Source organism: Clarias gariepinus, chromosome 26 (assembly GCF_024256425.1).
Source record: "Clarias gariepinus isolate MV-2021 ecotype Netherlands chromosome 26, CGAR_prim_01v2, whole genome shotgun sequence".
NCBI lineage: Eukaryota > Metazoa > Chordata > Actinopteri > Siluriformes > Clariidae > Clarias > Clarias gariepinus.
This window is the reverse complement of record NC_071125.1, coordinates 8,128,198-8,145,679: the sequence shown is the minus strand read 5'-3', so window position 1 is coordinate 8,145,679 and position 17,482 is coordinate 8,128,198. Positions and strand designations below refer to the sequence as shown.

Here is a 17,482-nt window from a genome sequence, read left to right as displayed (position 1 = left end):
AGTCTTGATTTAAATGTAAAGTTTCATAGCGCTGGAACTCAAAAGCAATGAAAGAGGAATTTATCAAAAAGATATCCTTTATCAGTCCAAACACTGGGAAAGTGCCATCCACATCTATAATAATCAAGGACTTCCCACTAATGTACTTATTGCCATTAAGAACATACCATTTCACTGACACAATGGATTGCGTGAACTCTATTCCCAAAAATTCTTTGACTTTTTTCTTAACATATTCAGTATTTGTAACAGCTGATACAGGCCCTGATTCAGTTTCATTTGCAAAAATTGGATGTTCAGTAGCTATTTCATTCTGACACCATTCAAGTAACTGATTGTGGTTTGCTAGTGATTTACAAACATTTTTAAAATTTAACTTGGAAGCCCACTGCTTAAAATAGCGGTGCTTTGCCTCAAAGCGAATGCACATACTCCTTATTAAAGGACCAAGGGATATAATTTGACTAGGAAGATGTAACATATAATGTTGCTTGGGTATTACATTGGCTTCAGGGAAAAGTTGTTTGAACTGATGCAGATGTTGTTCAACCATACGTCGGAGTTTCAATACAGTTTCAAAAGAAATAATGGGAGCAAGAACTATCTGAACTATCTCAATTAACTTAAGAATAAATTTAACATACTCATTGTCCACTGCATTTAAAAGAAATGGTAGTATTTTTAAAAGAATTAACATCTGCCCACAAGACTGTTTTAATTTGTTGTCGTTAGCTGCTAGGGTGGCGACACTAATAGGACATGGTTTATCCCGTATTTCGAGAGGTGAGTAAGGAAAATTTTGAATGGCTGAATTAAACTCATCTAATTCTATCTGTCCTAATAGAATAAGGTGTTTTAATACAAACTTAACTTCCATTGGTGCAACACCTTCAAAAATAACATGCATTATGTCCTGTGGAGTTTGTTTGATCAGGTCAAATGCAGGAAAATCAACTAGTCTGCTTCTTCTATTAATTCCATAAGTAGTTTTGAGTGCTGCTTTCAAATATTCTGTGCTTGCTTTATCTATTTCAAGACACTGCCTAATGTGTTTTGCCAAAGTTTTTTCCACAAAACTCCCCTCCTCAAAAATACATTGCATATCTTCAAATGTGCATTCACAGTGTCTACATTTGCTATGAGCAAAACCAACTCCTACTTTAAAGCCAGCAACCTCATGTTGGGCAAGTGTGTCTCCACATACAGCTATCACAGCACCAAACAACTCAGTTTCACCAGCTGATGTTTCAATCCTTACACCATTGTAAAGCAATGTTAAATCTTGAAGAATTCTTTTCAGTACAACATCAACACCCCACTGAGAAATGTCATTTGCTTTAGCAATAGCAAGAAGTCGTACTGCAGCCAACTTTGATCTAAATTTAGGATCAATATTACCCAAAGTATAATAAAACATGACCAATTTATTTGCAGAAGCATGGGACCCTAAGGGGTTACAAATTTCAATTTCATCCGTGTACAGTATTATTTGCAATGCATTAGGCCTTTGAGAAAATAATGGGTGAGATGTAAAGAGGGACCCATCAGTAAAATTGTAAAAGTATCCCTCTCTGCTTCTCTGTGGTGCAGTATTCAACATGGTGAAGATTCTCACATTAGTCAATAATTGCTTTAGACTTTCAATTAGAGGTACATAGTAAAAACTTTTATTCCTTATGGACATGACCCTTGAAAGACCTTGCTTTACCCAGCAAATCTTCTGGGATACTACTACTTCCTCTGGGTTGACTACTTCCCGAGTGGCCGTATGTTGTCCATATGCAATGGTGGAGAAAGGATCCACGAACGTATCAAATGTAGCCAAAACATCATCTTGAAAGTGAGTGGTGAGGTCAGGATGCTCTTCAAACACCTTTCTCATTCTCTCCTTCACCGTATCCAGAAGAACAACTTGATATTGTTGCACTCCTGAGATTATATGGTTGACCATTCTCTGTAAAAATAGTTAAAACTAAAGTAAATTCTTCTACCATGAACAAGATATCTGTGTCTGTAGTGTGGGGCCAGGGGTAGCTCAGTGGTTAAGGCCTTGGACTACGGTTCGGAAGATCCCAGGTTCAAACCCCACAACCACAAAGTTGCCACTGTTGGGCCCTTGAGCAAGGCCCTTAACCCTCAACTGCTCAGATGTGTAATGAGATAAAATGTAAGTCGCTCTGGACAAGAGCGTCTGCCAAATGTAAATGTAGTGTATTTTCCAATTAAAACAAATATACCTGTGACAAGTGGCACTGTTCCTTGACACTGATGGCAAAAGCCGCCGCAGATCTGGCAATATCAGGTCTGGTTGTGGATGTTACAGCAACAGCTTCTTCCTTTAGCGCATAATAAAAAAAATTATATTCCTATTGGCAATTATACCTATTTGGACTCACTTTTATTGACTCACAAAATTAAAAACGTTCTGCCTCCGAGTGGCGCAGTGGTAAAACGCTCGCCCCATCATCCGGAGATCACTGGTTCGATCCCCGGGTGATGCTGTAACCTCTCACAGCCGGAGGCCTAGCTGATTGGCCAAGCTCTCTCAGGGGGGAGGGATAAAAGGTACTTAGTGCTCTCGAGGCGGCTCACAGTGCCTAATACCCCTATCTCACGTACAGTATGCGGCTTGACTTACGGTGGGAGGCGATGTTAGGCACCGTGAGCTGCCGCGATTGTCCGAGACGTTCCTTTAACGTTCCGCGTTTAATTAAACATGCTTAATTTTTCACACGAAAAGATGGAAACGTAATCACAGCGCAAAAACTCGCTCTGAATCATGATGAACCCTACTTACGGCCACAGTGCGAGACCGCGCAGGTGAGATAGGGGTATAACACCGCATCTCACAGCGAGTCAAACCGCATAGGTGATATAGGGGTATACAGCATTATAATCACTCAGAAAAATGAAAAGATGCGGGGTTTGAAACTCCTATGTTTATTTTCTCATTTAACTAAATCAAATTTCATCATAAAATAAAACGTGTCAAAAGAAAAGTCCATCCAGTCATGAATGATGGTTAATGATCAATGAAACATATTTTAAACAAAAAGCAGTGAGCAGCTGGACATCAGGACGTAGAGCGTAAGTACGACACGTTGGCCTGGCAAGTGCAGGTCTGAGCAGGTCAAGAAGCTCCATAATCTGTTGCTTTGAAAGGCGAAACTTTTTTTTAAATATCCACCTCAGGCAAAATATGAAAAGGGCTGAAGTTTTCCCTAAAGGAAAAATAGACATGAACCACACGGCTCCGCGCACGGTGTCGTCTTCAGTTTAGCACAACAACATGCTGTATCGCTGCCAAATAGTTTGCCACCTGTTCAATATTAAAAGTGATTGGCAATTTTAATGCATTAGTCACATTATGAAATAGGCTAATTAAAAGTCACTCTACTAGTTCTGATATTAAATAAAATAAAATTCATAAACAGGTCTAAAGTATATTCAATCATTAATATGACTTTGATAACGTGCCATAATGTGCTTCCATACACCGCTGATTTATAAAGACTGCTGCTCACTAGCGTCTTAAGCTGAAACTACGCTAAGAGTGAGTTAAGGTTGGTCCAGACCAACCTTACGAACGTGTGACTTAGCTAAGAGATACTTAGCGTAAGAACGTTTCGGGAAATGCGTCATAACGTTAAGAGAGAGGTTAAGGTACAACTTAAGAACTACTTAGTGATAAGAAGCTTTCGAGAAACCGGGCCCTGTTTAGTATTTAAAAAGACAAAAATAGTTTTTGCAAGACAAATTAAATTCAAGTTTAAGCATAAACCTAACTCCAAGCACCTGGCAAAAACGATATGTTTTCACTAAGTAAATAAGCAAGTTACTTAAGCTGGTGTAATTAGGGTCGGCCAATATGAACAAAAATCCATATCCTGGTATATTTTTATTTAATGATAAAAGGTATATATTTCTGTATTTTCTTGTACAAAATGCTTCAGGTTCAATTCAAAGTGAAAGGCATATCTGGTTGACGACATTACAGGCGGTCATCTGAATTTATAACTGAGACTGAAAAATTTATAAGTTTTTCATGTTTTCAAACAATGACTGAGGTAAAATTAATCTATTTATTTTATCTATGATGTAAACTAAAAAAAATAAAGTGCCTGCTACAGGAAGAACAGTAAACGAATTGGCTGGGGTCGCACACACAGTGGGAGAGGGGAACAGGTGCAGGTGTGTGTGAGAGACAGAAGTAGCTTAATGTAAAAGTCTGAGCAGTAGAAAACACAGTAGAATAAGTAAAAGTCATACAACCTCAAATAAAATTAAAATTGTTTTATTTAATTAGTTTAACACTTACGGTGACAGGACTGCCAGTAAGCTGAGGCTGCTGCGTTTCAGGCAAAGATGCACCAGTCAATATTTCCACAGTGCTGGTTGTTGCAGGAGTGCTACAGTTGGCAAAGACCGAAACACCAAAAACTTCCGAGCCTAAAGAGCGTGATGTAGATGTCGTCCTCCATCCTCTTGATGGGCATCCATTTGTCAAATACAGAGGGTGCGTCCGTTTAATGTGGCGAAAGAACGAGTTAAAAACTCTGAAATCCTGTTCACATCCATCTATTCCACAATAAACCCAAAAATCCTGACTTCGACCATGAACTGCATTTATGTGGCTAAGGAGGACCTTCAGAGTTAAAGCAACAAAGACGAAACATATCATACATCTCCAAACCGCCATTGTGAATCGCCTTCTTCTTCTTCTTCTTCTTCTTGTCGTCTACATTGCATGACCGTGAGGGATCATGGGAAAGGTAGGTGAGTGTTTTTTAAATACTATATTTATATTAAGTTATTCTAATTTAAAATGAGGCTATTTAATTAGTTTTTAGGCAATCACTTTTTATTTTATTATAGCTTTTTCAAAACAAGAATATATTTTTAATATATATTTTCTGCGTCTGCGCAGTGTCATTTATGTCGACCTTGATGACCTCATTTGCCGGCGACAAGAAAAAGTTATTTCCTGCTCTGGTACCGAAGAGATTTTATGAGAACATAGCAAACAGTTGAAGGTTAGTAACTTTAAGTTTATTTATAATTTACGTTTTTGAAAACAACTATTTTAGGACCACGATACTATTAAGAAAGTTGCATTTTGTGATGGCTAGCTAACGTGCTACCTTGTTATACCCCTATCTCACCTATGCGGTTTGACTCACGGTGAGATGCGATGTTGGGCACCGTGAGCTGCCGCGGTTTCCCGCCGACGTTCCGCGAAGTTCTGCATGGTCCGCAAGCTTCCGATAGGGCCGCCAAAAATGTTTAATTTTTCATGCGGAAAGATTGAAACGTACTCGCAGCGCCAAAAACTCGCGGTGAATCTATTTACTGTACTTATGGCCACTGCGCGGAGGTGAGGTGAGGTGAGGTGAGATGAGATAGGGGTATTAGCAACTAGCATGGTCAACTGGCAGGTCAACGCTTGCTAGCTTACTCCAGCTCCGTTTTTTTTTTACCAGGTACTGTGTGTCCAGGCTTGGGAAGCGAGCCAGAACAATAATCTTGGCATGGATACGTATGACAACACCATATTGTCGGTATTGCAGGGTAAGTCACGTTTTTTAGTTTTGTAAGAAGATTGCCTAAGCATCTATTTCTGAAACTTCGAATGCGGGATTGTATATATACTGAAGTGTTCGTTAGAGTATAATCAGTCTGCGTCCCAGCCTTTTTTTTTTTTTTTTTTTTTTTTACAAAATATACCTGGAACCTTGTTGTGGACAGAGTAGTCCACAGTATTAAAGTATTACTTACATACTTACTTACGTTTACTTGTGTCGCTGCACTTTTGGATTATATTTAATAAGTTGACTCTAAATCAGGTAATTTTCAGATTTAATTTCCAACAATGTTTTAATTAGTCTTTTATTCATTTAATTTTTAACACAAAGTATTCTGTAATTATTACTTACTATGGAAACATATAGTCAGAAATTGGTTTTGATATTTACAACCTATAATCAGTGCAGCAACAAAAACTAAGCTGTCATATAAAATGTAGTGAATTAGAATGACCAAATTGGCCTCAACGATGTAGTTGAGTATAGTAGAAGAAAATGTAAATAAAGTGTCTAAATCTGTACTTAAGCACATCAATTGAGCAAATGGGTTAAGTTGCATTATATTACTGACTTGATGTGGTTGAATTAATAAATATGAACAATATGCAAGAGTTTTTAGGAATGGTGTAGTGTATTATATGATTTATCATGATTCTTTCATCAATCCATGACCTCTCAACTTTCAAAATAGTCATTGGTTGCAGGCCTAACACTTTCTTTGAATTCCAGCTGACTTTGTTTTTATTTATTTTTTTATTTTAATGCAGATAATGTCTACTATGATCTGGATAACTGAGAACTTTCAGACATTTAAGAGAAATAAAAAAAAAACAGACTAACATGTATTTGTGCTTTGAACATATAGCCAAATAAATGGTAACTCTTCGAGAGTTAAAAAAAAAAAACTAATTTTAAATTACCAATCTATTTACCAATCTACAGCTGCCAATATTGATGAGGAAGCTTTGAAAAGCTTTAGCCGGGATGACCTGAAGGATCTTTTTCCTGGCCCTGAAAATTTCCTCAAAAGAAAGAAGCTTTGGGATTTCATCAGTCAAAAGGTAAATACACAATATACAACAAATGCAATGATTACTGTACAAATTGTCTGACATTATTATTTCTCCTAATCTGTATTTTATTTGTTTTTATCCACTGCAACTGTTATAGTGTGAAAGTGTTACTGATCAAGATGCCAACACTTGTCATCGAAGTGGGAGAAAAGCCTTTCCTAGTGATGTGCCACAATGTCAGCCTCAAACCTCCACTCCCATTTCCTACACTGCTGATAAAATGATGAAAATGCCAGACCCACCAGAGTATGTGGTGTACACAGATTCAGAGCTGGATATGGTGCGCAGTCAGTACTTTGCATTGCTCCGCAATGGAAAGGAAAAGGACTGTAAGATGTCAAAGGAGCTCTGTTGCAGACTTATAAGGAACACCGTTACCAGCATGGTTGCAATCCTCCGAGCTAGTCCCATGGGGAAAGAAGTAAATTACCCCTCCAAACTTGAAATGAGAGCAATGTCACAGAAGATTGTTGAGTATTACCCTATGTTACGTGATGCTGATGCATACATGCCATACGTAAGTCATCCTTTTCACATTTAAAAAACCAAAACTGAGTGAGACAACAATAAGATAAAATTATTTTTTAAATAAATGGTGTATCACAGCTGACCATCTACACCAAACTGTACAAGCGACTGCAAAACATGAGGTCTCCAAGGAAGAGGCAGGGTTCCATGCCACAACGAGGCAAAGCCAAGAAGACTCTTTTCAGCTCAGATGACACAGACATTGGGACAGACGGTGACCTAAGCGGTGAAACAAGTGATGGTACCATAATTCTTGAGAGCAATGATGACATCAGTGAGGACAATTCGAGTGCAGGTGTGTGCTGAAAATGTGCTGTTGTTGTACTAATTTTTAGACATCTAAAAACAAAAAGAGACCACAGTTGCCTTTAAATTTGGAAACATTGCAAGTTAGGCACAATATTGGATATTTGTCTGTACTTTCTAGTTATTTTCCTATTCTTAATTTAATTTTCAATTATTTTCCCCAGAGAAATCACCCCTATTGCAGTTACCCCCCAGTGTGTCAACAAAGCCAAGCAGTACCACCCTGGCTTCACTGACATCATCCAAGTCAGCTCGATGCTCCACACCCAGGACTGTTACAGCTCCACCTCCTCCAACTGCACCCCCAGAGGATGTTGTTGGTAAGTCTGCCATCACCCTTAGCTGCTTCTCAAAATGCTACAGTATCTGTATCTCCTTTTACAGATCAGTTCCACCATATATCCACAATAATAACCCCCTTACCTTGTTTTATATAAAGCCCTCATACCATCTTGTCAGCTGGCCATCAGTAACAGTATTACACTTGATGACCACACAATAGTAAAATATTTAAACATCTTGTAGTAGCTATAATTCATTGCAGATTGCGACTTTTAAATCCTGTGTCATGCTAGTTGCATCCATCATGCCTCATGAGTATTGTAGATCAAATTACCTAAAAGATTTTTATCCATTAGGTCACAGCCATCGTGAGTAGATGTTAGCTATAAACAGACAATACAACAAATTCAGACATTTTATTTTCCCCATAATTTTACAGGTGGGTATCTTAAACCTGCCTTTGTAAAGTAATAACTAAATTATTTTCAATAAAGACTTAACATAGAGCATTCAGGACCATGACATAACAAGAAGTACACACAGAAAAGAGTCAGTTTAGTACAGCCTTGTTGAACATGCATTTAACCTAAGCACTAATGATAATAATTATCAATTATAAAAACAGTAATTTGAAGAATTTCATTGTCTTTAAGACTTAGATTTTTTTGTCAGTCTAGTAATACCATGCCTTATTATATTTATATTGACAGTTACAATTACTTTCTGCTTTTTCCCATATGAGATCATGACAGTCTGAAGATGCAGGCAAGGCACTACAAAACCTTGAGCAACATGTACAAGAAGTCCAATGCAAAACCCAACCAAAGCGATGTTGCTCAGATTTTGGACCTTGAATTTGAGGCCAGGCGAGCTTTCATTAATTCAGATGTTACAAGGGAAGAAGACCGACCCACAAAAGTCTTTGAGGCATACCCATGCTTCAAAGACATTCAAAATGTAAGTTTAACTACCTTAACTTGAATACCTTTTTTTCCTAGGATAGGTTTAGTTAATGGTTGACTAACTGAGCTAAATTTTTTATCTTAGGTTATGGGTGAACTGTGTCGCATTGTTGGTGGCTCCAACCGCAAATTTATAGAGGAAATGAAGGGTAGATGGGCAGAGTTTTGTTCTAAGGTGCAGTTCTATGGTGTGTGGAAGAAAATCTTGAAACCTCCTCTTCCCTTGGATGTGCATGGAGGTAAATTGCCTTTCCATGCATTAAATCCATACATCAAGCATGTTCAACCTATTTCATTAAGTGCCATTTATCTGTCCATAGTGGAATTCACTATTGCCCTCTTCGATGCTCTTCCATCACTTTTTCCTTCCCCAACTACACCACCAAAGCGGCTGGGAAATGCCAGTGAGGCTCTCCTTCATATCCTTAAGGTGAGAGCGGTTGTTAATACTTTAACAGCCACTAACATTTATTCCATTTACTTTTATTTTTGTGCATATTCATACATAAGAGGAGCAGCTTAAAAGTTTAGTTCAGCAGAGATTTCATTCAAGATTCTTTTGTCATTACAGAACAAAATTACATTGCAATCAGGACACAAGTAGAGATTTTTTTTTTTTTTTAAGTAACACCTTCAGCAAACATTTCTTTAACGTCTCTCTAACAGAGATAAAAGAAGGTTGTTAAATAAATAAAAATAAAGATGATTTATAAAGTCTTTGCAAACTATAAAATAACGATACATTTCATGCTCACAGTTCAGAAATTTTAAACAAATTTCACTGTTATTTTAATAATTGTATTTTCATTCTGTTCCAATAGTAAGTCAGAGCATTGTAAACTGATAGTGCAATTCAGTTGTTAGTTGCTTAAGCAGTATGGTTGCACAGTGCTGCTTCCTTTTTTTAAATCCTTCAACATTTTATCCTTTTTTTTGTTCTATTCTAGCCCGGTGAAGATGCTATGTTATACCTGCAGAAGCGGCCCCTCTCCTCCCCGGTGCTGCTTTTTGATGGAACATCCACCATTGTTGCTGTGGGAAACGTACCAGTGAGCACTCTTCCATTGGAGGAATTTTGGGAAGGAATGTTGGTGTTAATGGCATATTACTACACTTTGCACTTAACATACCCAAAATGTGTTGCAACGCTCCTCTCTGTCATACAAACTGAGGTTATCTGTGATACCATCCATAATCAAGATGCCACTAGCACATATAAAAGAGCAATAGCTGAATGGAAGTCTTTCTTTGGAAAATAGGTGAATGTGCAGCGTTTTATCAGGTCAGATGGGGTTGTTTGTTTTATAGTACCTCTGTGTAGCTTTTCTTCATGACTTGGCTAGCAATGTTCTGTGTTTATTTGCTAGAAGAGCTCTTAAACAGCACTTCACCTGAAGCATGTTAAGGTTTAACTAAGCACTTTTGTTGATTGTGCTGTTATTATTGCAATGTGTGATTGCCATGTAATTTGCATTTGGGCCTTTAGTAGTATTTTGTAGTAGCTTAATTTTGTAGTATTGTCAACAATATATCGTTTAGTGAGCTTAATAAATGTTGACTATTATCGTACTGCTGTCCAGGTTGTGATTTCTGTAGAATACAGTATATTCTAAGAATAAGAACTGGTTTAAAGTTTTTTGGGCTTAGTCTTAATATGGATTTTGGTTTATTTCAAGATGAATCAACTTGTTTCAAAATGTAACTTTATATATTGCACTAATACTGAGTAATTTTACTTAAAATATTGTCTTGTTCTAATGCATTACTTTATGAACATTAAAAAAACACTTACATTTAGTATATTTCACTTACTATTTGGATGTATTAAGCTTGATTGCAAGTATTTTTATCTAAAAATCAGCATTTTTCAGCTTATTTTTGCCTCTTTTAAATACTCAATTAAGATGACTTATTTCTTGATTTAAAAATCTTATTTCAAGATTTCTTATCAAGTAAAATTTACTTGCTGCATGGACAGATAATTTTACTAGTTTTAGGTAAATTTTTTATCAAATGTAGTAACTGTTTCTTATTTTTAGACTAGCAATTTTTGCAGTGTACATCTGTTAACCAGCCATTTTTTCCAATTTTTTCATCTTTTAGACTGATAGATGAATACCTTGCCAGACCTTTCACACCCCAAAAAAAAATTTTTTTCATCATTGTAAATAACCATAGATGGCATACCATTGATATATTTTGCCATATTTATAATAAGTGATTATTTAAAAATCCAGTTGGGTTGTTTTTTTTAATATATATATATATATATATATATATATATATATATATATATATATATATATATATATGGATATATATATATATACTGTATATATAAAACTGGATTTTTTAAAATCATTTACTATAAATTGTGATTGGATTTTCATTAAAGTCCCAATAAACAGACACATACACAACAAACATTAAAACCATAGACATTAAAATCATTTTTATGTGGTTGTGGTGTGCTCTGGTGTCTTTCTGTTGTGGCATATATGATGTTTTTTTAGCGTTTTTTGCCGCATTGGCTTTTCTGTGGGATCAGACATATGGTCTCCATAGCCATGGGTGATTGAGTGCCAATGATCCTGTCACCAGTTTACTGTTGTATAGTTGGTATGCAGTGTTGTTAATGCAGTGGTGTTGATGTTATGGCTGATCGATGCAGAGTTGTATTTTACTGATTAATTCACAGTTCTCTCTGAAAAAAAAATATTTAAAAAACTGACAAAAATGGTAAAAATCTCAATGACAGAAATTAATCTTCCACGACCAGCTCTAACATTAAATATGGTAACATACAATTGCAATTGCAATGTGCAATTTTTTTTACAGCAGTAAAAAAGGTGTTCTATAGTTTGTATTTGTAGGCCTATATGTTTTATATTAAAGATGCACTTTTATTGAACTTGTTTCATTCATTGTTCTCTAATGTTTTACACTAGTACATCTACAATTTCTACTAATGTAATCTCCCACATGGAATTAAGGTTGGGGATGGGAGGTCAGGGACATTGGGGGGTTGGTTGAAGGTTGTGATCCCCTGAGTTATAGCCTCCACTGAGGTATAACCTTCCAAACACTGTAGCTTGTGATAAGACATATGGGATGTGAGTTGGTGAGGTCCCCTTGTGGGTCTAAATTGGGAGTCAGTCCAGTGTGTAATTGCCAATATGTGTGTTAAGGAAGATGGAGAATGTGTTTTCATTCTGTGCAAGGCTGGCTCTTCTTTGCTTAAGTACCAGCCTTAAACTTGAAATATTAATTTATATTCTATTCTATTCTATTCTATTCTATTCTAATAAGATGGAGACAATTGTTTTTTTTATATTATTTAGGTATATAAATATAAAATATATAAGTTTGGATTATACAAAATTTTTGTCTAAAAGTTTCAAATCACAGTACATCAAGGACAGCAAATTTAAAGTTACTGCAGTCTCTGCTCTTTGTTTATCCATTAGCCTAATTAGCCTAATTAGCCCAAATAGAACTGCATTGCCTTTTACATTAGTGGTGACTCATCTAGGTGGGGCCAAGTGCCACCACATACATCAGCATTTAGCAAATGTTAATCTTAATAAAGTCCTCATTTACTACCCCAATGTTCCTTTCATTTGCTTGCCTTTCTAGTGCAATCACAGCACATTTTATTTACTGACTGATTTCATAGATCTTATGCACCTAATATCAGGTAGGGGCAGGAATCGCTCTGCCCCATGCTTGCTCTTTATAAATATTTACAGAGCAGGAGGAATGCTGGCAGTGATGGCAGATTTTTATCTTAACCTGGGTTAGTTGAATATTTTGAACGTAATCTTTCACATTGTAAGATATCTTGTGGCAGAGTGGTAAAGGGAAATGTGTAGCTAACGTTCTTACATTCGAAATGCATGTGCACTATAGTGACCTATTGTGTGCCATGCAAAAGCTGAGAAAAAATAAGAAAAATGTATTTCCCATTTCCAATGGCCAGGGTTTATGCAACAACAACTTTATTATAAATATTAGCTTTTCTACATGTGAAAACACAGACTATATCAAACACAGTTAAACAAAGCTACAGTACAATTAGGCTAATAGTACTGGTTCTCCACTACCTCAACTCATCACCTCAATACCACAAAGTATTATGTTATATTATGTCGTGTTTGTCGCACTGTCACTTTGTTGCTCTTGTTTGCACATTTGCACGTGCACTTTATGTTGTCTGTAAAAAAAAAAATATATATATATATATATATATATATATATATATATATATTTATATATATATATTATATATACAGTGAGGTCAATAAGTATTTGATCACCCTGTGATTTTGCAAGTTCTCTTACTCAGAAATCATGGAGGGGTCTACAATTTTCAGCATAGGTGAAATAGGTGCATCATTTTCCACTGTGAGAGGTAGAATCTAAAAAGTCTGGAAATCAAATTGTATGTATTATATAATTTTAACAATTTATTTGTGAATTAATGTGTCAAATAAGTATTTGCTCACTTGCTTATCAGCCAGATTTCTGACCCTCAAAGACCTGTTACTTTGCTTTTAAATAGTCCAGCTACACTCTGCTCATAATTCTAAATTAGTAGCACCTGTTTGAGGACAGCTAAGGACCTCAAACAGGTGCTACTAATTTAGAATTATGAGCAGAGTAGATACATGGGGTATCAATGAAGCTAAGAATAGTGAAGAATCAGCCCAGAACTACACGGGAGGAGCTGGTCAATGCCGTGAAGCGAGCTGGGACCATCTGGATGATCCAGGCAAGTCATAGGAGAAAGTCCTGTGGTCAGATGAGACCAAAGTAGAACTTTTTGGTCTTAACTCCATTCGCCGTGTTTGGAGGAAGAAGAATGATGAGTATCATCCCAATAATACCATACCTACAGTGAAGCATGGGGCTGGAAGCATCATGTTCTGGGGAATTTTTCCTGCACAGGTGACAGGATGACTGCACTGTATTAAGGGGAGGATGAACGGGGCTATGTATTGTGACATATTGGGCAAAAACCTCCTTCCCTCAGTCAGAGCATTAAAGATGGGTCGTGGCTGGGTCTTCTAAGAGGACAATGACCCAAAGCACACAGCCAGGAAAACCAAGGAGTGGCTCCGTAAAAAGCTAAATGGACTATTTAAAAGCAAAATGTGCAAGTGATCAAATACCAATTTGACACAGTAATTCACAAATAAATTGTTAAAAAAAATCATACAATGTGATTTTTTTTTTTAGATTCTGTCTCTTACAGTGGAAATGCACCTATGCGGAAAATTGTAGACCCCTCCATGATTTCTAAGTAAGAAAACTTGCAAAATCACAGGGTGATCAAATAATTATTGACCTCATTGTATATAGATAGTCTTCCTCTCTTAGTTAGCTAGTTTAGTTTTTCTGTTAATTTATGTTGTAAAACAACAACACTTTACAGAAAAAAAACATTATTTTATCGTTTAATTAAGTATAGATTAAGTTATAAAAAGATATTTAAATACCAAACAAAACAATATTTTGGGAAATCCCTTTGTAATCAACACTTAATTAATAGAGGATAGGGATAAACATTTCTTTAATTTACAAAAAAAAAACTGTGTTTTGTTTTTTATTCTACGTAGTCTGGTTTTGTAAGGTTGGTAGAGGAAAATTACATAATGGTATGTAAAGACACAAGCTTATTATGTTGTGGTCATGCCAATTGGCTAGACCGTGTAGCCTTTATTACAACTACAAGCATATATTTATCATATATATATTCAAGACACTGCAGTTCACTCACTAATGGCAAGACACTACATGTCTCATCTCATCTCATCTCCTTCTGTAGTGACTTGCCATTAGTAAGTGAACTGCAGTGTCACACAGTTTACACACTAGCTTTGTTGGTTAGAAGTCAGCTGTTGTGTAGTTTTTGCTCTCATTCTGTCATCTTGTTAGTAAGGGCAGCTGTGAACTTTGCTAGAGTGCTTTATTAGAAATAGTTCCAGTTGTTAGATAACTTCTAAGCCTAGATACAGATTCTCTAGCACTTTTAGTCCGTGTTGTGAAAAGATGACATTTGACATGCTTATTCTGAGCATAAACATTCATCTTTAAAGCATTTTTTGATTCAAGCATCATTGCAAATAATATTTGTGTGTACTAATGACAGCCCAAAGAAGACTAAGCTTGTTTATTACAAAGGAGATGAGTAAAGAAGTTTTTTAATGTTTCGAAGGTTTCTGTTTTATTCTTTTACAGACGACAACAGATTCCCTTAGCTATGATCTCCTGGGTTGCACTGAGACGACGGTTGCTTGATGATTTTCTATGCATGTAAATCCCACTGTGAAAGGCTGATTTCCAAGTCAAATGCTGTTTATGAAAAACAAGACATAGTTTTACCTGGAGATAAGCATCCTATCTAAACTAAAGTTATGATGGATTACAAAGAAAATTTTCAAATATAAAATGTTAACTTTTCTTCCAGCAAACAGCTGTTTTTGTTCTTTTTCTTGTTCATTGTTACTCTCTTCTCTTTTCTTACTTTTCTGTTCTGTGAGGGGAATCGGTTTCTGAAGATCATGCACAGTGCTCAGTCTAAATTCCTGCTCAAAGACACTTGATTCAACTCATCTGTTTATTACCATCTTAAAACAGGGATCCTTCCAAACTGTGCTGAATCTAGGCCAGGAATTTCCACTACTGTGGTTACCCCAAAAAATGTGCCTTCCAATAACAGCTTGATCTCAGTCCTTTCTTCAACAGATAATCTTACGGTCATCCTGTAGACTTTTTCTGACCTGGCCTCCAAACTCACCACTTCCCAATCAGATTGAGCACCCATGTGCAGGAAGTGACAGGCGAACAAGCTCGATGTATATAGGCCCCACCCCACAATACACAGCACCCACAGGATTCACTGTCAATGTCCAGTTGTCAGACCGCAGAGAGGTTTTTGATTGATGCCATGAGGGGCCACAGAGCTATACAATACTGTGCATAATGTTTTGTATTTTGTATGTTATGGCTGATCAGTGTGTGTGTGTGTGTGTGTGTGTGTGTGCGTGTATGAAATATAAATGTTTAGATAAATAAACATATTGTAGGCTTCGTGTGAATGTGCTGCTTATGCTTTTGTATAACTGTGTGTATAAAATAAAGTACTCCCAGCCATTGCATTGGGCAGCAAGTAAGTTCACTCATCTCTCCAATTCAATTCAATTCAATTCAATTTTATTTGTATAGCGCTTTTAGCAATTTTCATTGCCGCAAAGCAGCTTTACATAGTCAAAAGAATTATTTAAGTCCTTCCTGCCGGTAAAACGCTACGTTGGTGTCAGAAGTGGGATGGAGAGTAACGGGTTGGAGCGCGCTACGGAGGACCTTCTAAATATCCAAGCGGGCCGCCGAGTAGCGGAGCGACTACTCGGGAAGAAAAAGCTCTTTCCCGACGAAGCTAGCGCGAGCACACCACAGCAGCCAAAGCGGAGCGGCGAGATGAAAATCCTGGCACTGGATCTCGGGGCGTAGCCGGCGAAGCAACCTGCAGCTGCGCCTTCCTTCCTTCCTACAGCGGCGCCGTTGAACCCCACGCATTCCTCGCCCAAGTAGAGCTAGCCGCTGACTTTGTGGGCTGGTCCCTGGCGGAAACAGCTGTCCGGTAGCTCTCTCACAAGAGAGCGGCGCGCTCCGGGTACTGGAAGACCTCCGGACCGATGAGCGGAAGAACTGGGCAAAGCTGCGGGAGTCGCTTCACTTCCGGTTCAGCGCGGGTGACCATAAGGAGGCAGCGTGCGAGAAGCTGGCGGTCTGCCGGGGCTACCTGGAATTCGAGCACAACAAGCGGGAAGAGCTAGCCCGGCGCTCATTTGTTTGGGGACTCTGACCGCCGTGGCTCCGCGAGCACATCAGGTTAGCGGCACCAGCTTCCCTTTCCGAGGCGCTGTGCGAGGCTGAGCGGTACATCACTGTGAAAGAGCCGAGCGACCGCCCGCAGCTCGGTGGCGCTCGGTAGGTGAACCTAGCCGGGGACAGGGCTACCCGTCGCGACTAGGCAACGAGCAGCAGGCCTAAGGGACAGCGTACACCAGCAGCCGCTAAACTAGCGCCGGGGGGGATGGTTGGGAAGCGGCCCTGGGATTTACGTTGACTGTGTGCTGGACGGCGTCTTACTATGCGCGCTCGTGGACACCAGCTCCACTTTTTCGCTGCTGCGCTGTGGATTACTGGGGCAAAGTAAGCGCGTCTGCAGACTGCATGATCCTGCCTAAACGTCCGCACCGTTACTGGGGGCTACGTGAAGGTATGGGCGTGTCGCACGGTGCGAGACCAGGTGGGTGGTCGATCTTATTCACACAGGTTCTTTGTGGGGAATGTCGAGGAGGACTGCATCTTGGGGTTGGACATTCTGGAGAGATGGGGTGCAGTGCTGAATTTGGCTAGCGGAACTCTGCGTGGTAACTTCGGGGTAGCCAGGTTGCTGGGACCCAAGCCACAGCCAGACAGGTTGGTAGCACACATCCGGGGGGCAGAACTTCCGGTAGCAGACAGAGCGGGAAACCTACACGCTAGCGCCGGCGCGTTGTCCCGACGGCCGGGCAGCAAAGCACGTGGTCGGTACTGCGGGCGAGTGGAGTGCCGTGGCGACGTAGAACCCTGGACGCCGAACATTCTGTGCAGTCCTCCTCAGTCGAGTTGCTGCGTCGCCCGGAGCATCACCCGCGGTCGCTTCGCCGGTGTCACAGCTGGACCGTGATCCACTCACTGC

The 17,482-nt window shown here is 38.6% G+C and overlaps 1 protein-coding gene across 1 annotated transcript; it reads left to right on the top strand.

Annotated features, from left to right (window-relative positions):
• The first annotated feature begins 5,528 nt into the window (after nucleotides 1-5,528).
• On the top strand, nucleotides 5,529-16,600 carry LOC128513848 (uncharacterized). Its single transcript, XM_053487393.1, has 10 exons — nucleotides 5,529-5,568; nucleotides 6,525-6,643; nucleotides 6,753-7,172; nucleotides 7,262-7,478; nucleotides 7,654-7,809; nucleotides 8,514-8,728; nucleotides 8,819-8,972; nucleotides 9,054-9,163; nucleotides 9,681-9,973; nucleotides 16,369-16,600. The coding sequence occupies exons 1-10, from the start codon at nucleotides 5,529-5,531 to the stop codon at nucleotides 16,598-16,600; spliced, it is 1,956 nt and encodes a 651-aa protein (XP_053343368.1).
• Nucleotides 16,601-17,482: the final 882 nt, after the last annotated feature.